The sequence below is a fragment of the Zootoca vivipara genome, chromosome 9 (assembly GCF_965207765.1).
Source record: "Zootoca vivipara chromosome 9, rZooViv2.hap1.1, whole genome shotgun sequence".
Classification (NCBI taxonomy): Eukaryota; Metazoa; Chordata; class Lepidosauria; order Squamata; family Lacertidae; genus Zootoca; species Zootoca vivipara.
This window is the reverse complement of record NC_142592.1, coordinates 7,391,831-7,414,163: the sequence shown is the minus strand read 5'-3', so window position 1 is coordinate 7,414,163 and position 22,333 is coordinate 7,391,831. Positions and strand designations below refer to the sequence as shown.

At 40.1% G+C, this 22,333-nt stretch overlaps 1 protein-coding gene across 2 annotated transcripts in view; it reads left to right on the top strand.

Annotated features, from left to right (window-relative positions):
- The window catches only part of COG5 (component of oligomeric golgi complex 5), a 162,699-nt gene that overhangs the window by 60,639 nt on the left and 79,727 nt on the right, over positions 1-22,333 (top strand). For both annotated transcript variants that reach the window (XM_088676684.1, XM_035127862.3), the window contains exon 7: positions 11,392-11,522. In XM_088676684.1, the coding sequence (XP_088532810.1) occupies positions 11,392-11,522 (131 nt within the window). The remainder of the gene's footprint in view (positions 1-11,391; positions 11,523-22,333) is intronic.

The following is a 22,333-nucleotide window of genomic DNA, read 5'->3' as shown; positions in this document are numbered from 1 at the left end:
TGCTATTAGGGACCCAGGTGGCGCTGTGGTTAAACCACTGAGCCTAGGGCTTGCTGATCAGAAGGTCGGCGGTTCGAATCCCTGTGACGGGGTGAGCTCCCATTGCTTGGTCCCAGCTCCTGCCAACCTAGCAGTTCAAAAGCACGTCAAAGTGCAAGAAGATAAATAGGAACCGCTACAGCAGGAAGGTAAACGGCGTTTCCATGTGCTGCTCTGGTTTGCCAGAAGTGGCTTTGTCATGCTGGCCACATGACCTGGAAGCTATACGCCGGCTCCCTCGGCCAATAATGCGAGATGAGCATGCAACCCCAGAGTCGGTCACGACTGGACCTAATGGTCAGGGGCCCCTTTACCTTTACCTTTTAAGCAATGCTATTATAGGGGGGATCTCAGGCGAGACTTTTCCATGAGGCCAACCTGTGTCATAGGAGAGTGAATGGGACCCTCAGTTCTGGAGGTGTTCCTACTCTGAGTTTTGTTTTAATTTTTGTTTTCTTTTTCAATCTTTGGTTTTGTACTTTCATATAAATTTAGATTTCAGGTTTCTTTTCTTTTGCAGAGAATCAGAAGAGTCACTGGGTAATAAAGAATTGCACTTGGATGCATGCTACAGAATAAAATTGGATGAGTAAACCCAGTATACATCCTGGGCCCATAATGTTCTGATACAGCATTTAACCCTCTTGCAACATAAGAAGGCTCCTCCTTAAAAATTTAACAAGGAACGTGAAAGCTTTTTCCAGCCTACAAGCAACTACTAAGATATCTATAAAAAGAGAGTTGACATTGATTCCTTACACAAAACAAATGCCGAAACTAAATGTAAATTGGTTGCAAAAGATTTAGGCCAAGTTTTTGGTGCCGAAGTCTAGCCAAGTAAGAGAGGATACCATACTTTCCTATAAGTATCAAAATATCACAGTCTTAAAAGAGAGATGATTAAGTTACGGATTTACTCCTAAACAAAGACGTGCTGGGTAGAACCTGATCCATCACATGGGTTATCGTGCACTTGTCCATATGACATCTAGGATGTCTGAGATGCTGATGCTTCTTATTAGTAGAGACTGCACCTTTTTGTCACAGTGCCTGGAAAACTGTCTCCAGATTCCCATTGGCAGGCAGACTCTGCAAGCCTCTGTAAGGCGCATTCTAATTTCTGCCTGTGTTCTGTTGCTTCTGCCTGTGTTCTGTTGACCAGGGAAGCATTGCTGTGGAGCAAAAAACCTCTCTGACACTTCAATACATCATCGCTGCATGTCTTCATACTGTGATGTTGTGCGTTCAGGAATTTCTGGTGCTGAATGGCTGATTCCCTGGCTATTATCAGGATGCAATGAAGACATATTGATGGTGATACATAATTTACTTTCCTTTTTCCTAGGAAAAAACTAGGGCTAAAGAGCTTTTTGTATCAGAATGGAGAAATCAAAGGTGGCTAGGTGAATACCCTTGACCCCAAAATGAACTGCTTCCAAGTAATTTAGCTGTAAACAAACTGATTGCAGGGCAAGCTAACCTCATCATTATTATCAGCAGCCAACTTTTATACTAGCCATTGCCTCGGTCACTTTCAAGTAGCTTCCATGTATAATTTCTGTTAAACAAATTACAGTGAAATAAAATAATGCTATTTTAAAAAGTATCGCAATACAACAAAATCCCCAAAAGTTCTATTATCAGTTTAAGAAGCTCCTCCCTAGGCATCCTGGTCTTTCCCTTTTCCCCACCCAGTGTTTCCTTGCAGCTAAAGCAGACAGACCTGTTCTATGGGTCACAAAAAGGTGAAGATCAGGCATCCCCAAACTGCGGCCCTCCAGATGTTTTGGCTTACAACTCCCATGATCCCTAGCTAACAGGACCAGTGGTTGGGGAAGATGGGAATTGTAGTCCAAAAATCTGGAGGGCCGAAGTTTGGGGATCCCTGGTGAAGATCTTCTGATAAAAAACTAATGATGTCTTGGTCAGAATAGGTTGTTAATTTACACCAAATACAGTGGTACCTCCGGTTATGAATGGATCCCAAAAATTTCGTAACTGGAGGACCCCTTCTGTGCACGGCGCCGCAGAGCGCTTCTGTGCATGTATGAAGCGGCAAACTTGCCATGCTCACAACCCAAAGATTACGTTATCCGAAGGTAACGTAACCCGAGGGTCCACTTTATTTCCCAATACAGTACTTCCCCCCCCCCGGCCCACCATATAAGGGACATTTCAATACATACTGAATTGAACCTACCTGATTCAAATTGCAAATACAGATCTGTTGGGAAACAGGAACTTGTTTTTATCTGCTGTCCAACACAGAGGAAGACGTAATCTCGATAAGTATAGCTAGGTTTCTGCAGGGGAGCCTTCCTAATTAAACACACCTGGCAATTGTTCTGGGAGTCTGGGGATCATGCTGACAGGCACTTAGCTTATAGGTTAAAAAAAAAAACCCTGAAAATATAAATGGACTGTTTAAGCAGTTTTATTCAGACCCATACGAAGGGGACAATGTCTTACAAGAAGGGACAACAATGGATTTTCTTCTAAGGAAATTCTCCTTGTACAGTGTGAAATTTCTCATCTATCTGAAGTGCAGCACAGTTTCTTTTGAGATCTTCCTTAACACATCTAAAAATAGAACAGAGCATAAAGCTAATAGGGCTGGGAAAAACCTTGGTCCTGGTGGCTATTGTACAGCACGTTAAAAAAGAAGAAGAAAAGTAATCAGAAGCCTTGCTGGGAGACATGACAGTTTCTGAGAGCCCAAGGTAATGAATGAGGCATGCATCTCTCTGCTCTGGAAACCATATGGAGGTGCGAGTTAGAGTTGAATTATCTCCTCAGTTTTGGTGTTTTTTTAAAAAATTGCAACATGGAATTCCTTAAGTATATGAACCACTATCATGCTGCACCCTGCTTGGGTAGGACTTAGGTATGGAGTGTCAAAGGGCAAACAGTCATAGGCTTCTTCTGAATATGACAGCAGCGGCAGAACAAGAGGTTTCTCCACAGGTACCATTGCTGGGTTCATGGAAGGCTTTTAATAGATTCTGTTGGGAGTTCCTTCACAGATACCATCTACAGTTTTGGCTTACCAGTAGAGTGAATCTTCCCAGGTACACTTAATTAACAATCACCCTCCAATCATGGCTAGAGGTTCCATACCTTCCCCAGTCAACCATGGGTGGTATTTGGCAGTGTTGCTGGTATTCATCTGCATCACCAGGCAACCCTCCAAATGCATGACCAGAAAAATTTGGCAATCCATTTTTCAAAAAAAATGCCCTTATATGTTGCTGATGCCCTCTTGTTTTCAGGAAACTTCCCCTAAATTACTGCTAGATAACTTGGAGCTTTCAGGCCGCAAAGCCCATTGGAATAAATCTCAGTAAGTGTCTTATTGGATGTGTTCCTTTAGGAATGAATTTAGATAGATGTCCCTTTCATTAGAAAACTGATTGTTTTAAACATTCCTGAAAATGTTTCAAGGTCAGTTAAACTGAAGCTGGATACTTTTATTTGTGCATACCAAAATAGAATTAAACAAAAGGGGGGAATCTTATTACTCAGCTTGCAGGACAAAGTGAATGTTCTACAACGAATGTGATGCCATGCCTTATTTACTTGATTGTTTTTCTGGCCTACCTTGATACATATGTGATGGCCCAGGTTAGGCTTTAGAAGATGAGTAGTCTAAAAGGGCTCCTGGTCCAGGCAGACCTGGAGATGCAGCCTCTGACACTCTTAAAGGGTGGCTGCTGCTACGACCAGCACACTTTACAGCATCGTGAAAGCTGTACCTTCACAGTAGTGTCCACTAGGCAATACTGGAAATCCCTAATTCTGCAATTCATATTTCTCCTGAATTCCCACCTGATTTGAACCTCAAGGAGTGTGGGGTTCCAAAGGTGGGAAGAAACCATCAAGGCTGAGGTTTGTCCTTATTGTTCACATTTTGCTTTAATCTCTAGTCCAGAAAGAACATCCTTCTTATTTGTTTACTGTAATGCACCATAGGCCCTTCCTGTTTTAAAGACAGAACACCTTCAACAAGCAAGGAGAAGAGGAGTGACATGCCCAAGACCATAGGATGAGTTGGTGGGAGGAGAGAGCTGGTATTAGAATGCCCTTGTTTCCAGTGAAATGTTCAGTCATGGAAACCAGAACAACTATTTCAAAAGCATTAGCTGCTTTTATTGATAACGCTTTCCTGTTCTGTGAGTATCATAAAAAGTATTTTATGATGAAACGGCATTTGACGACCTGATATATAAAGAATAAATCATTAACTTGATAGCTATAATTCAAATTCTCCTTATAATTAGATGCCTGTATAAATGAAAGCTATTATGCATTTCAATCTGGTCTTCATAATAGTGCTTGCATGTGCATTTGACTCTCAACATCCAATACAGTGGTACCTCTGGTTACGAACGCTTCAGGTTACGAGCTCTGCTAACCCGGAAGTAGCTGCTCCTGGTTGCAAACTTGCCCCAGGATGCGAATGAAAATCGTGCACAGCGGGAAGCCCCATTAGCGAAAGCATGCCTCAGGATAAGCAGCAGGATGGTGGCAGCTCAGTGGCTGTGTTCTGCCAGGCTTCATCCTGGCCCCATTTAAACAACTTGGTCTGTTTGTCACTTCAAACCATAAGAGTATGAGACGTGTGACAATTTGATTTTGTCAGTGAGAGATGAGAAGTTGATTTCCTTGTGCTTATGAAACAAGGAATTTGTGCCAACAAGTTTTGTCTGAGCCCGAAGTGCAAAAGAAATGTCAGTTGTCTATGCTTCTTAGACTCAAATGTCTCAAATGCTTCCTATTATAGATAAAAAAGAGGTTTTTGAGAATTGGAGAAGGGATTTAAGTAAATTTATATGGGAGGGGAAAAAAGCTAGGATTCAATTTAGGCTACTTACTGACATTGAGGAAAGAGGGGGGTGGGGAGTCCCAGACTTAAAGATCTATTATGCCGCGGCAGGCTTGTGCTGGGTCAAGGATTGGATAAAATTGGAAGATAAAGAAATTTTGGATTTGGAAGGGTTTAGAAATTTAGCAGGCTGGCACACATATTTATTAAACGAAAAGAGAGGAAACCCCAAAGAATTCTCAGATCACGTTTTCAAAAAAGCATTATTAAAGATCTGGATGGATTATAAACACCTGTTGGAATCGAAAACGCCTTGGTGGACATCACCTTTAGAGATGACGGCCGTATGTAGTAGAATTTATGACAAAAGATGGCTAACCTATCAAGAATTATTGATTAAGGAAAATGGGAAATTAATATTGAAACCGTACTATGAGATTAAGGATAAGTGTTCGAGTTGGCTGCAATACCATCAGATGCAGAGTCTTTTAAACAAGCACAGGGAAATTGGTTTTATAGATAACAAATCTAAATTACAGGAGATCTTGTTAGATAATGAAAGTAAACTATTAGCAAAATTATACAGCCACTTGTTAGAGTGGGAATTGAAAGATGAAGAAGTCAAATGTACAATGATAAGGTGGGCACAAGATTTAGGAAGACCGATATTCAGAAAGCAATGGGATAATTTGTGGAGGGAAGGCATGAAATTTACAGCTTGTTCAAATATAAAAGAGAACATGATGAAGATAATATACAGGTGGCATCTCACACCGGAAAAGATAGCAAAAATTTATAAAACTAACTCGAAAGAATGTTGGAAATGCAAAAAGAAATTAGGAAATTATTACCATTGCTGGTGGCTGTGTGATAAAATACATGAATTCTGGAACAATGTGTATGAAAAATTAAAAAAGATGCTTAAGTTTACATTTGAGAAAAAACCAGAGATAATGTTATTGAGTATGGTGCCAGATAATTTCCCTAACGATAGGAAAAATATATTATTATATGCATGTGCTGCAGCTCGCCTTCTCATAGCAAAGAACTGGAAAGGAGAGAAAGTACCAACAATTGGTGAATGGCAAGTAAAATTAGTGGAATTCATGAACTTAGCAAAGATGACAGCAGCAATTAGAGATATCCCGATACAGAAAAGTAAAGCAGAATGGAAATATGTTGAAGAGTATCTTAAAAAAGAGAAAATAAAGACAAGTTTGGTGATATGCTTTGAGTAAAATACATATAGGATGAATAACAAATGGGTAATTAATGGAGGAAATGTTAAATTGGTAGATAATGCGGGGATAGAGATAAAGCAGGACAAGGTAGAACTGATAAAGGGAAGCAATGTTCAAACAATAGGAAATATGTTTTTGTTTTTTTTTCCCTTTTTTCTTTTTCTTTTTTAATCTGTATTATATTTCTATGTTTATGTAAGTGTTGTTTTTTACCTGGTATGTATATGTATGTGTGTATGCACACATATTACATATGCACGGGAGTATATATATATGCTATACTCCTTTTTTTCTTCTTTTTCTTCTTCTTTTTTTTCTTTTTTTTTCTTTTTTTTTTTTTTTTTTTTTTTTTCTCTTTTTTCTCTTCTACTTCTTTTTCTACTTCATTGATTTATGCTTTATGATTTTGTTATGTAACTTTGATATATAATTTATGATTTATGGTATATGTTTTATGTTCTCGTTTGTAATTATAAAATACGAAATAAAGGTTTGTTTATAAAAAAAAAAAAAAAAAAAAAAAAAAAAAAAAGAAATGTCAGTTGTCATAGTTTAAAGCTCGCACCCATGATTTCAGTGAAAACCAGCATTCACAATGCAAGCCCGGCAGAATGCAAGATGTGCAGTGTGGAATCTAGTACAGTGGACTCTCGGGTTGCGAACGTGATCCATGCAGGAGTGCCACGTCTGCGCACGCACGGGTCGCAAATCGGCGCTTCTGCGCATGTGCAAAGCGCCGAAACCCGGAAGTAACCTGTTCAGGTACTTCTGAGTTCGGCGTGGGACGCAACCTGAAAAGACACAACCTGAAGCGCATGTAACCCGAGGTATGACTGTATGGGATACTTCAATTCATTCTGTTTTTAGTCATTTTTTTTTACTTTTCTCATCTTCAGTTCATCGGAAGATTTTGCAGTGAAACCCTAAGTAAACTGCAAAAAAATAAACAAACCAGGAAGTTGTTAATGTTTGGTGTTGTTGTATTCTGTTTTTATATGTGTTGGAAACTGCCCAGAGTGGCTGGGGCACCCCAGCCGGATTGGTGGGATATCAATAATAAAATGATGATGATGTCCAACATGCAGGCAGGTGGCCGCTTTGAGAACAGAATGCTGGGCTAAATGCTTGGCCTGGTCCAACAGGCTTTTCTTATGTCCCTATTAGGTCTTCAGAAAGGAAGACAGAGATCTTAGATCTTTGCTTTCTCTCTTTGCCAAGGAGTGTGTGAAAGAGGTTGCATGGCCTGATGCTGACCCAGGGGATGGGGGCAGTGATTTATGGGGTTTTGTGCCTCCCATGAGGCAGAAGGCAGGGCTGGAGGAAGGGAAGTTGTATGGGCAGGAAGAGATGGGGTGGGGGGCAGGACGCGGGGCAGGAGCCAAGACTGGAGGAAGGGCAGGACTTGTCAGAAGTCGAGGAGGAGGAGGCGGTGCCTGAGAAGAGTTGGGGCAGAACCCCCTCTGTCTCATCCTCCCATTGTCCCCCGGAATCAGGAGGGCCTTGAAGAGACAGGCACTGTGGCAACTTCTGTGTAGGAGAAGTTGCAGGTTGCTTGTGCAGCCCATCATCAGAGGAGGGTACTTAAGTTTGGATGGAAGCTTGGTTATACTGTTGCGCCAACAATCCAGCTCAGATCGCAAGCCTGGCGAGGAGCTGCCGGCTACTTAGTCGCCAAAAGTGTGCGCGCGTATTCTGTGCACTTTGGGAGCTCCCATAAGTGTGTGCTTTGTCAATAAAGAATTAAATTACCAGCCATTTCTCCTCCTGGGGCTGGATGTGCTCAGGACACATACGCACAAACATTACTCTTCCTTTAATACTGAAAATATATGGTCATTGGTGTCTACCCCACCCCCAGTAGATGGCATTGATTGGGAGGCAGATTATGGTTTTGTTGTGGTTGTAGAGGCACACTATCTATTTGCAGAAGGTGACACAAATTTTGAAGTTTATTCCGTCTGGTGAAGTACACAGTTTTAATATTCAGGGAAGGCACAGATGGAGTGACTAATATATTTTTAATGGCATATTATGGTGTGAAGAATATTATCTGCAGTATGAAGAAATGTAGCTGTAACGTGTTTCTGCAGAGAGGTGCTACTCACTGTCTTCAGTGTAAAGGCTATTTACTCTATCCTCTATGATGCACTTCAGTGCCTTCAGAGCAACAGGCAATATTCAGTTATCATCCATTTAAGCAGTGTTGAGCAAGGGGAAATTATTTTCAAGCTCCAAATGCTGGATCATAATATTTCCATCTAGAATCAAAGTGGAGAATTGGGTATGGAATTTCTCACTGTGCGTTATATTAAACTGTGGAAAGAGGTTAAGAAAGAGTTGGAGATATGGGGGAGAATGAAACTCTCCCTTATGGTAGAATTTCAGCCATTAAAATGAATATATTCCCCAGGATGCTGTTTTTATTCCAATCAATCCTAGTTGTAAATAATCTAAGCTGCTTCAAAGAATGGGGAAAAATATCTCTAAATTCATCTGGCAGGTGAAAAAGCCAATAATTAAACATAAAATTATGATAGATACAAAAGAAAGAGAAGGCTTTGCCTTGCTAGATTTGCAATTGTATTACGAGGCAGCTTGTTTGTGTTTGTTAAAAGAATGGATTGTATTGGGCAATGCAGACATTTTAGACTTAGGTCATGATTTAAAATTCGGCTGACATGCATGTTTTTCGTATTGGAAGGCTAAAATCCATAAGAGTTTTATGAACCACGTTCTTAGGAATAATCTGTATAGAGTCTGGGATAAAAATAAAAGTCTGCTGGAAAGAAAGAACACATTTGTGGCTATCTCCCATTGAAGCAATTACAATTAAGAGAGTTAATATGGATAGACATTGGGAATAGACATTGGGAACTGCTGGATTTTATGGAGTGTGTGTGTGTGTTGGGGGAGATGGGACCAGACTGAAATCAATGGAAAACTTAAGGAGTCAAGTTATGGATTGGTTGCAATATCACCAGATATGTTTAAATTAGATAGAATGGGTTTCTGTACTAAAACTCACAATTTGGGGGGGGGGGAACTTACAAAATGAGGATAAACCTCTGTCTAAAATGTATTATTTTTTATTAGAATAGGAAACAAAAGATGAGCTTGTTAAAGCTTCAATAACACATTGGGCAATAGATATAGGATACAATATGGATCTTAATCTCTGGGAGAAACTTTGGAAACACGACCTGAAGGTGGCGCTGTGGTTAAACCACTGAGCCTAGGGCTTGCTGATCAGAAGGTCGGCGGTTCGAATCCCTGTGACGGGGTGAGTTCCCGTTGCTTGGTCCCAGCTCCTGCCAACCTAGCAGTTCGAAAGCACGTCAAAATGCAAGTAGATAAATAGGAACCGCTACAGCAGGAAGGTGAACGGCGTTTCCATGTGCTGCTCTGGTTTGCCAGAAGCGGCTTTGTCATGCTGGCCACATGACCTGGAAGTTGTACGCCGGCTCCCTCAGCCAATAATGCAAGATGAGCACACAACCCCAGAGTCGGTCACGACTAGACCTAATGGTCAGGGGTCCCTTTACCTTTACCTTTACTTTATTCATTGAAATAGAACTATTTGAAAATGATTCATAGATGGTATTTAACTCTGAGTAGGTTGGCTAAGATTTATAAAACAGAATCAGATACGTGATGGAAGTGTAAAGAAGCAGAGGGGGCCTTTTTTTCACACGTGGTGGACATGTAAAAAGGTAAAGGTACCGTATTTTGGGAAATGATTTATTTTGAATTGAAAAAAATGTTTAAAACTACACTTAAAACAAAACACCAGGGTCTTTTTTGTTGGGAATAACCCAGACTGAAATTCCTAGGTGTCAGAAAAGGTTATTTATGTATGCAACAACTGTGGCCCGTGTTTTGTTAGCCCCCAAAGGGGCTCCCAACTAAAGAGGCTTGGCAACTTAAGTTGACAGAATATGCAGAACTTGCAGATTTAACACACAGAATAAGAGAGCAAGAACATATATTTAAGGAGTGGAAAACATTTATTGAATATATGGAAAATATCTCTATACAGCTGAAAACACTGGCAGCACTAAGATAAATTCAACAGATTAAATAATATTTGATTACTGTAAAAGTGGAAAACTGATTTGAATGGTTACAGTAAAATATGCAGGAAAGTATGTAAAATGAACCATGGAAGGAGAAGAAGGCTGGTCACTGGATATCTTAAAGTTTGTAAAATGTTTATTTTGAAATGTAAAATTGATAGCTTATTTTTTTAAAAAAAAAATCTCAAGATACCACTCTGATTTTTTTTGCATTTATGGCCATTTTTTTTCTGGACAAAAACAAGCCCTAGTGCATAAAAACAAAGTACTGGTAAATCTTGTGGGAGCTTAGTGGACGAGGCTGTGCTGTTTTTATGAGAGACCTTTGAAAACATGAATATGGAATTGTTTATTGAAGGAAACTTTTTTTTAAAATGGCTCTAACAAAGAAACTTGGCATGTACAAGGTGCTAGTAACATTTACAATGATTCAGCCAAAGATTTGTTGCTGTTTTTCTTTCTAGAACATTGATTGCAGTTGTGTGACAGTTTAACATGTGTAAGACAAGGTGGTTTTTCAGTGGGATTTGTGCATGCATTACAACAGCTGCAAGACTGCAGGTCAAGTCAACATGCATCATGATTTGCAACTGCAAGGACGCTTCTGATTTATATTGCTGCATGGACATTTAAATTAAAATTGTTTTCATTTCCCATATACTGGGATGAGGAACCTTTTTCATCCACTTTGAATTTGTGTGTAGGGTTTACTCCTTAGCCTTTTCTTCTCTCGAAGATGTCCCGCAAGGCCAGGCATAGGGAAACTCAACCCTCCAGATGTTTTGGGACTACAATTCCCATCATCCCTGACAACTGGTCCTGTTAGCTAGGGGTCATGGGAGTTGTAGTCCCAAAAAACATACGGAGGACCAAGTTTGCCTAGGCCTGCACAAGGCAATGGATAAACTAGTGCGGCTGGTTAAAACATCCCTTCTGTGAATGGACCCAGCCCACTTTTACTGTACTACCATTGGAACACTTACTTACAGTTCCTTTTCGTAGTGAAAAGCTAAGAAATAAGTGCACAATTTTTGCTGTTGGGATATTCACATACTGATGAGTGGCTTTTCTTCCATAAACCCTGGGAATGCATACTGATGTCAGGTTCTATGCAGGAAAATGCGACGGGAAACAATACATAGCAGATTTAATGTTTTTCATTATCGTTGCTATTTGAGTTTTCTAATAATATATAAAAATGTCCTTGCTCTTATAGATTACCTTTCCCAAGGAGTAGATCTCTCTGGAATAGAAGTAATTGAAAACGAACTGCTTTTTATGGCAAGAGCTCGACTCGAGGTAGAAAACCAGGCTAAGCGGTTGCTGGAGCAAGGAATGGAGACTCAGGTAAAAATACATTTTGCTTTCTTTCAAAAGCAGATGAATAAAACTTTGCTCTTTAAGTATGGTGAAGTAGAACAGATCAACTCATTGAACACTTACTGGTGAAAAGGGGTTCACCAGTTCATTTTGCTTGCATTAGTATGACTATATTGAATCATAACATGAGAACTGATTGTTATGCTTTCAGGCTGGAAGTTGTGTGCTTATTGCTGCCCCTTTGCTTCTAAGAGAATGACTGACAAGGGCTGGAGCACAGAAGCTTTTCTTAGCCCTGGTCTGATGTTTGGCTTGTTGAGGGCTAGGGATTTTCTGTCTTTTTCCACACTAGTCTTAAATCCACAGCGATATTGGTTACTTGTTGAATGGGAAAGATTGGGGTACACATGCTTGAGTCCAACCACCCTCCTGGTCTCCCTCCTAGTAGATGATTAATGTTTTAGAAAGAAGCCTTTTAGAAAGACCATCTGTTGCCTATTCAGAGTGCTGGTTTTGACCTATGAAGCCTTAAACAGCTCAGGACTGCAATATTTCAAGGACCGCCTCTCTCCATATGAATCGATCTGGACCATGCAATCAACATCAGAGACCTTTCTTTGTGTGCCTTCTTCATGAGAGGTCTGGAGGGTGGCAACACAAGAATAGGCCATTATTATTTTTTTGCCGTGGCTCCCTGCTTGTGGAATGCTCTCCCTAGGGAGGCTTGCCTGGCGCCTTCATTACATATCTTTAGGCGGCAGGCAAAAACATTTCTCTTCTCCTAAGTAAACAATCTATGGCCTTCTAAACTTTGTGTGGGGTTGTTGTTCTTGTTTATTACTATGGCATTTTTGTTTGTTTTTGTTTGTTCCTATGGCATTTTTGTATTTTTATATTGTAAACCACCCTATGGTACGAGGATTAAGGGTGGTATAGAAATTAACAACAACAACAGAATCTTCCCTGTTGACTGCCTTGCCATGTGCTGCTGCTTTTATCATGGTGCCCATGTAAATTCACAACTTGAGAACAGATTAGAACAGAAAACTTTTTCTGAGATTTATATTTTGCTGCTTACTTAATTATGCCTACATGTCAGAAAATGTCCTCTCACCTCTTGCTTTGCCTAACATCTTCCGTGATGAAGAATTGTGGAGAGCTCAAAGGTTTTTCACATTTTTTGTAACTCTTGGGTTGGTCGGACTTGGCTTTGTTTTTAAATTAAAGCTTGAAATGCAAGCTATTGAGTACAATACATGCAAACGGCTTTTAAAGATCCCAGATAAGGCCTTCAGATGTTCTTCTATCAAATTTGTTTAATCTTTGAACGATTTCTTTATTTTTCAATAATTTTCTCTTAGTGTGTGATGTTTGCAGCTCATAAGGGATAATGATAATTGTATTTATTTATTTATTTAAAAAACTAATTGAACTTTCTAGCTATATAAGAGAGAAGTAATGTCTAATAATATATCTACCATTAAATGAATGTTACTTGCAGTGTATTTAGTTAACTTTGCATCAGCAAGTTTATGTTGCTATACAGAATATGCTGATATCCTTCAGGTTTGCTTCTGCCTACTGAATTTGTATGGGCATCACTGACACCGGAGATGAGATTTAAGCTATGGATTGTGAATAGTAAGCCTAATAATACCACTAGAGATGACTCTGTATCTCTCTAGGCTTAGCTGCAAAAAGGAAGGTATGCATCACTTGCATCCTCAGTGCCCTAATCTAAGAATAAGAGTTTGTTTTAAGCTATCCAATATCAGTCATACTTAGAGTAGACCCACTGAACTCGGTGGACTTAAATCTGTTTATTTCAGTTAGGTCTGCTGTGGGTATTACTTAGTTGGATCTCACCGAATATAAATGAGAAGTCCAGATTATAGTATGGTACAGAAAAAATATTGTTCAAGCGTTATATACTATTAATGCAGAGTTGCTTGCATCACAAGGTCCCAGTCGTAATATATGGCGAGACATTACCTAGTAAAGTTATGTGTGCAGGTGGGGGGCGGGGGAGACTCTTCCTGCAGCCATGCACAGTGAGAGTATGTAAACCTGGATCAAATGCTGTGAAAACTGGCATTTCTTCCATGCTACAACAGAAACCTTGGGCTGTGTGTACTGCAAGTGACACATGGCAGTCACTGTTTAAGCATGGATTTTCGTGTAGACACAGAATTTGGCATTCTTACCCTCTGCTTCCATTTCCCCACAAGAGTCTCTGTTATGACCATGGAGACATATCTGGAAATAGGTTGATGAAAATGTGTTGCACAGAAAGCAAATATTGGGTGGGATATTTTGCCACGGGGTGGAAAGGTGAAATGTTTCACTGCCTAGCCGGTGGATGCAGTCCCCCCCCCCCTTTGTCCTTATCCACTCGAACCCAGTTTCCATAGCTGCCTTTGGCACATTTTTTCTGTTTTGCCATCACCTGCTCCAGTTCTTTATTAAGTTGGAATTTGGATTTCCTAGGCACACAATTTCTCTTGGTTCTGTTGTTCTGGAAAACTCCCAATAGTGCAACTATCCCACTTAAGAACATGTTGATATCTGAAATGTTTACTCTTGTTTGAGTCCTTTTCATGCACTAGATCTGACCTCGCAACTGACAAGTCATGCCCTCGAAAATTAATCTTGCTTCATTTGAACAATTGACAGCCCTGTTAGGCTGTAGATCAAAATAATCAAGAAATCATTAGTGTACATGCCTGGTTTGCTTGGCCAGTGACTTGCTTCCAATCAACCCCAGGATTATTTGGAAGAACTTTATTAGTGTTTAATTGTATCTGGATTGAAAGGAAGATGAAAGTGTTAGGATGAAATGCTGCTGGCCTTGCTTCCCTCATTTGCGGAAGAATACAATAGGAGATGATTTGTGCCTTGATGCAGCCCTATGAAGCAAGTAAAGGATTTGAGGTGGAGTCTTTTCCATTTATTTTTGTAGGGTGGCATATGTTTGTATAATTACATTCATATTTCTGGAATATTTTTGTATATCAATTTGTGTGAGATACAAGAATTCTGTATACATGTTGGGCTGATTTCTGTGCATTTGACCTTGTTGGAAAATGTTTGTATGATACCTCCTCAAAACTTACTTTTTCTTGGTATTTTATCATTCGTTTGGTTCACTGCGGTCTAGAGGATACTCACGGGAACGTGGGGGGAAAGGGATAATTTTGTATGGTGGGGAAACATGATGTCTGTGTGATCCTTCTCTTCCCCCTCACCCCAACCTTATTTAGGAACCAGAGAGCAAGAATTATTTCAGTGGTAGATGGGATCTGAGTTTTCATGATCATGCTCTTCTGGAGTTTATTATACAGTGGAAAGGCGCAACCAAGCATACTAAGACTCAAATTCTAGATTTTAAGAAAGCCGACTTCAGAAACCTTAGGGAAACACTGGGTGAGATCCCATGGACAGTAACACTAAAAGGGAAGGGAGTTCATGATGGTTGTCAGAAAAGCTAAAGCACAGAACGAACTCAGGCTTACTAGAGAGGTTAAAAGCAACAAAAAGGGCTTTTATGGGTATGTCCATAGCAAAAGGAAGAACAAGGAAACAGTGGGATCACTTAGAGGAGAAGATGGTGAAATGCGAACAGGGGACAGAGAAAGGGCAGAACTCCTCAATGCCTTCTTTGCCTCAGTCTTCTCCAAAAAAGAAAACAATGCCCGACCTGAAGAATATGGAGCAGATGATTCAGCAGGGGAAACACAGCCCCGAACAAGTAAGGAGGTAGTACAAGAATACTTGGCTAGTTTAGATGTATTCAAGTCTCAAGGGCCAGATGAACTACATCCAAGAGTATTCAAAGAACTAGCAGAGGTGATTTCAGAACAACTGAAACTGTTGATTTCAGAACAACTGAAACAATCTTTGAGAATTCCTGGAGAACAGGTGAAGTCCCAGCAGACTGGAGGAGGGCAAATGTTGTCCCTATTTTCAAAAAGGGGAAAAGAGAGGACCCAAACAATTACCGCCCAGTCAGCCTGACATCAATACCAGGAAAGATTCTAGAGCAGATCATTAAGCAAACAGTCTGTGAGCACCTAGAAAGGAGCGCTGTGATCACTAAAAGTCAGCATGGGTTTCTGAAATATAAGTCATGTCAGACTAATCTGATCTCATTTTTTGACAGAATTACAAGCCTGGTAGATGAAGGGAACGCTGTGGATGTAGCCTATTTTGATTTCAGCAAGGCCTTTGACAAGGTGCCCCATGATATTCTTGTAAAGAAGCTGGTAAAATGCGGGCTAGACAATGCTACCATTCAGTGGATTTGTAACTGGCTGACTGACCGAACCCAAAGGGTGCTCATCAATGGCTCCTCCTCATCTTGGAGAGAAGTGACTAGTGGGATGCCACAGGGTTCTGTCTTGGGCCCAGTCTTCTTCAACATCTTTATCAATGACTTGGGCTTGAGGGCATCCTGAACAAGTTTGCAGATGACACCAAATTGGGGGGTGGCGGCTAATACCCCAGAGGACAGGATCACACTTCAAAATGACCTTAATAGATTAGACAACTGGGCCAAAGCAAACAAGATGAATTTTAACAAGGAGAAATGTAAAGCACTACACTTGGGCAAAAAAAATATGAAAGGCACAAATACAGGATGGGTGACACCTGGCTTGAGAGCAGTACATGTGAAAAGGATATAGGAGTCTTGGTAGATCGCAAACTTGACATGAGTCAACAGTGTGATGCCGGAGCTGAAAAAGCCAATGCAATTCTGGGCTGCATCAGTAGGAGTATAGCATCTAGATCAAGGGAACTAATAGTACCACTGTATTCTGCTCTGGTCAGACCTCACCTGGAGTACTGTGTCCAGTTCTGGGCACCACAGTTCAAGGATACTGACAAGCTGGAACGTGTCCAGAGGAGGGCAACCAAAATGGTCAAAGGCCTGGAAACGATGCCTTATGAGGAACGGCTTAGGGACCTGGGTATGTTTAGCCTGGAGAATAGAAGGTTAAGGGGTGATATGATAGCCATGTTCAAATATATAAAAGGATGTCATATAGAGGAGGGAGAAAGGTTGTTTTCTGCTGCTCCAGAGAAGCGGTCACAGAGCAATGGATTCAAACTACAAGAAAGAAGATTCCACCTACCGGTAAACATTAGGAAGAACTTCCTGACAGTAAGAGTTGTTCGACAGTGGAATTTGCTGCCAAGGACTGTGGTGGAGTCTCCTTCTTTGGAGGTCTTCAAGCAGAGGCTTGATAGCCATATGCCAGGAATGCTTTGATGGTGTTTCCTGCTTGGACTGGATGGCCCTTATGGTCAACTCTATGATTCTCTCTTTGCCATGGGTAGGCAAACTAAGGCCTGGGGGCCAGATCTGTCTCAATCATTTTCTAAATCCGGTTCGCAGATGGTCTGGGAATCAGCGTGTTTTTACATGAGTAGAATGTGTGCTTTTATTTAAAATGCATCTCTGGGTTATTTGTGGGGCATAGAAATTCATCCATCCCCCCCCAAAAAAAATATAGTCCGGGCCCCCCACAAGGTCTGTGGGACAGTAGACCCACCCCCTGCTTTAAAAGTTTGCAACACGATACTTGTATTGCGGTGGTATGGTTTTATTGGTTTTATTGGTTTGTATTTTTTTCTTTGATATCAATAAAGATTTATTTTTTAAAAAAGTTTGCTGACCTCTGCACTATGAGCTTACTTTTATTATGAATATCATTTGACACTATATAGCATTTCTCCACAATCTGCTGTAATAGATTTGACAAATCTTGATTACCATGCGCTGACTGTGGCTGATGGGACTTCTGTTTCAAAACAGCTGAAGCATACCAGACTGGCGAGGGTGTACTGTATTTTTCGCTCCATAGGACGCACCCCCCCAAACGAAAGGGAAAATCTTTGTAGCCACTGGAAATGGGCTCTCCGGCCGCCTCCTTGACAGCGGGCAAGGAGGAGAGCTCCCTCTTCTCCGCCGGCTCTCAAGCCTGCTCTCTCTCTCATTTGCTCTAAAAAATGAGGTGCGTCCTATGGTCAGGTGCATCCTATGAAGTGAAAAACGCGGTGTGTAAAAACAGGGTCGGATAAAAAGGAAATGGATAAAATACACCAGTAACATTTGCATTCAAGGCTTAGGTTCTGGCTTATCAAATTGATGCTATATTTTTATACCACCTTTTAAGAACCTTGCAGACGTTAAGTATTTTCACCTTAAAACTTCTGAAATGTGCTATGTTTCATGGCCCGCTCATTATTCTGCAATCCCGGCAAGGGGTTGAACCTCAAAATGTGTGTTAAACTTGCCCTCACATCATTAGCGATCAATATAATTGGACTCAAGCCCAGTTCAGACATATAAGGGCTGAGGTGAGCCAGAATAGCACTTGGCCTATTATCAATAAAGCGCTTTTCTGTCCTTGCAGCATTATGGCTATTATACTCCATTCCCTTTGCTGTGCAATAGAAGACTCTTAATTTGGGCCCACTGCTAAGCAGCTTATTGTCCTCCTGGAGAGAATGGGACACTTAATAAAGTCTTAAAAGACTTGGACTAAAATAGGTAGCAGTGCTGAATAGAGACACAACGTGGCACTCATTAACATCCATCATTACTACTTTCTTTATTTAAAAGATGGAGGGCTCAGAGCATTACACCTTTTAAACACCTGCTTAAGTGCCACTTAACTCCTTGACACCACCAGAAAGTTTGGCAATGGTTTGCTTGTTAAGCAGCGCTGTCTGAAACTTACTCTTATTTGCCTAACAATTCTCAATGGGATCCTTTTAATCAAATAGCTGTCTCAGTTTAGCACCAGGAGCTAGACAAATTAGATGCCGCATATAGAGCCTATCTGGCAAGAATTTATGGAACCAGTTGTTTGAACCTGCTGGAAAGGGTGCTTGTTGCATTTTAGTCCTGCAAGCTCAGGATGGCGTTCCGCATGACATTTTTCTTCCAGAGACTCTTCTGCACAAGAACAAGCACCCCCCCCCCGAAAGTCCCATGTAAAGAAACACTGTGCTGTAAGTTTTCATATGATAGGCAGCCACGTATGTGTAATTGTAGCTAACGAGCTCTTCATGTATGCATTGTGGTGCACATTATTATTTGTTCACTAAATGAAGCGCCAGAGAGAGGGTGTGTGTGTGCTGCATTTGGCTTTATTAGATTCTGAGATGGCAAGGTTCAGCTACAGCTCAAACTAAGCACAGGGGGAAAAGTTTAAGATTATTACATTTCAAGTCATGTATACTGGCCTTCCTCAGTTGTTTTCAGGGTGAAATAGGCAGAGCAACCCATTTTGTCCTCTGAACCCAATGAAAGAGGTGAAGCTGAGACTGTAAATTTTATGGCTCAGCCGGCATTTGAACCTCAGTCTCCCTGATTAATATTGAGTTCTGACCACTACACTAAACTGATTTTACTTAGAAATGGTATTCCTGCATTCTAGAAAAATGTTTAAGTTTAGCCTCTTAGTAAAGGTAAAGGTAAAGGGACCCCTGACCATTAGGTCCAGTCGTGACTGACTCTGGGGTTGCATGCTCATCTCGCATTATAGCTCACCCCGTCGCAGGGATTCGAACTGCAGACCATCTGATCAGCAAGCCCTAGGCTCTGTGGTTTAACCCACAGCACCACCTGCGTCCCTAGCCTCTTAGTACATGGTTCCTTTTTCAAAAAACAACAGCAACAACAACTGTGGGATAATTATTCATGCCTTGCAATTGTTCTAAATGGCATTTGAACCTTACTATGTCAAGGGGGGAAAGAACTGTGCAAATTTTCATTCATGAAACAATGCTGCCGTTGTAGACAAGCTCCACTCGCTGTCTCCTTGCTTCTGATGTCAAAAAAGAGAATAATCTGAGGAGCATGCCTGCTCATTCCTTTCCATCAAATCAGAATCTGTATCCCTGTGGGGGGTACTGTGTATATGGCAGGAAGCATTGCACATTACATTGCAAATGAGCTGGACTGCACACACAAACATGGATGAGCAGTTTTTGGGGAGTGTATGAACCAGGTCCACACAGTTAAGCATTCTACACATAGCTTAAGTTGTATCCCAAAACGTATGTGTAACCTGATCCTAGCCTTATCTATTTGTAAAGCAATCTCACTGGTTTCAGTTAGAATCCCTAGCAAGAAAGTATACTTTGGTCTCTATCCGTACTCTTTGACAGAGGGATTTAATTGTATTATTCATAGGACCTGATTAGATGTACAATTTTGTTTGTTGCTAGTTATAATCTGAAAATTGTAAAGCTCATTTTGAAGTTCCATCCTAATAAAACTGAGATGCTAAGTATGGGAATTAAAAACCAGACTAACATTATGTACTGAAAATACATTTCTTTCCAAACCAGGGCTTAAAATAAACCACAGATTTCTCTGCAGTATAATCAGCTGATAGTGATATAACCTAGAATATCTTTTTAGTTTCCATAGGAACAGATGATAGAATGTTTGAGTCTAGGTTGAATAAATTTCTGTTGGGGTGTGTGTGTGTGTGTGTGTGTGATCCTTGCTTATCCGTGTTTCCATATTGGTGAAATCTAAAAAAAAAGTCCCCTGTTTTCAGATCAGACAGAGGTCCTGAATTTTAGCTTGGGGAGAATAGGGCTTCAAAAACTACAAATCATTCTCCTTTAGAAATTGCTTTTTAGTATTAGCACAGATTACTTCTAGATCATCTGTGAAGGCTGGCGTAGATTTGGCTATATACTGTCACATCCAACTGCATTTGAAACTATATGAAACACATGGTTCTGTGATACTTTATCAGAGAAATTTGATTAACTGAATGGTCATTATTTAGGTCTTTTTAGGGAGAATCAAAGAGATAAGGAAAGTTTAGGAGCATTTATGATTGCCCTTTCTTAGACTCTCCACATGCCTTTTCATTACCTGTAGCTCCATCAAAATTCTAGACTAAAATCAGAGCCCATGGTCTTTTAAACAGCTTCCAGTTATTTCTGAGGGGAGGGAAGAAAATGTTCCACATGTAAACCAACCAAGGCATGCTTTGAATGCATATGATGCAGCAAGGTTGTAAAAGCCAAGCAAGTTTGAATGTGGACCTTGCTCGGATGAGAATCCTCATGTGTTGCCTTGCAATTCCTGTAGGAAGGGCGGGTAACAAATTCAAGTAATACTGTACATAAAACGTGCCCTGTTTTAACAGACTAAGAGTCTATTAAATCCAGCATTCTACCTCCACGCCTGCCCTGAGGTAAAATTCACTCCCAAGATGCAATTGACTCCTGCAGGACTTTGGAATAATCTTTAGTTTTGTTTTGGTGTGTGCAGTAATGTAACTTAAAAACACAGCAGCAGGGAAAATCTACTCCAGTACTCTTGAACTAATATAAATATGAAACACAATATATGATACAGGCAAAATAATATGCTGAGTTATTTTCCCCACCCTATTTTTGAGAAGTTTCTGGGAACCCCAGTTCTTTTAAGTTTTTGGTACTTTCCATTTCCCATTTATTTGAATTGGATAAATTTAACCCCTGACAGCTTAGGAAGTTTAAAAAATAAAAATAAAAATTGACATGGGGGTGAGTAATGTGATGAAACAATATAGGACAACTAACTCATAATGGTTGAGTAACATATAAAGGTACGAAGTGGTTTAGGTTGGCTAAGAATTTTAATGAATATTTCAAACAGCTGCTACAGTCATGAGAGTTAAAAATCCTTTAAGAGTATGATCAGCATTATTTTATTGTAATCAGCTATACATTCCTGTATGGATAATCTATATTACAAAAAAAAAATTATATTTAACTTTTAAACTCAGAATACCACATTTTAATATATTTATACCACTGACATTTAGTGCTAGTTCTTTATAGTACTAGCATTTAAGGAGAGCAGTGATTTCTTACATTTATCTATAGCCATGTGTACTAAACTGCATCGTGCAGCTCTAACAACCAAATATTATAAGACAAAATGTGTTTGGTCCCATGAGTCACAGCAGGCTTCCTTAATGTCCACCTCTTTATAATCAGCAGACAAGGCTTAAAACCTTGCCTGGTTAAAATAAAATATGATCCTCTGTTAATAGCAAGTGCATTACAATGAACCAGTTAAAAACCTTGTTAAATATCTGAATTATATATTCCCTAGAAGCAAATGGTGACAGGACCTTTCGGGCAGAAAAAGAGCAAGCTACCTGCAAGCATTAATAACCATGCCTTTTATTGGAATATGCCAACCTTAACAAACATTAACCTTTGTGCTCTTGAAAAATCTTTACTCACTTAAAATTGGTTATACTTAAGGGGAAAGTAAATTGTCTACAGTAGTTACTAAATGAGACATGAGACAAGCGGGCGTTTATCTCTCTCCTTTAAGTATTGGGACTGTACTTCTTAGAAAATATGTTGGAAAAGAGCTGTGCCATAGAAGAACCAAAGATAAAAATAGTTCCTTTTATATATATAAGATTCTTTTCATTATTGCGTAGTTTAAAGACACTTTGGCCTTAGCCACACTGACTGATTCATTTGTGAGTGCCTCAACATTGTGAGGGTAACTCTGCATCACTTAGAAACATGAAATTGGATGTGTGCATCGCCCCAAGTGCCCTTGTTGCTATAGAAGTATCAAAAGGTGTTTTGCACCTCACATTTGGAATGAGAAATGCACAGTTGTATCCCATAATGGTTAAGGTATTTCTATACCAGCTTTCTTAAAAAAGAAAATAAAACAACAACAACAACACGGTATTCCATCATGAAGCAAACCAAACTTGTAGAAAATGGAATTTCCATGAAATCACCATCCTGAGAACTTGTTAGCTGCCACTGGGCTAGAAAACATATCAACT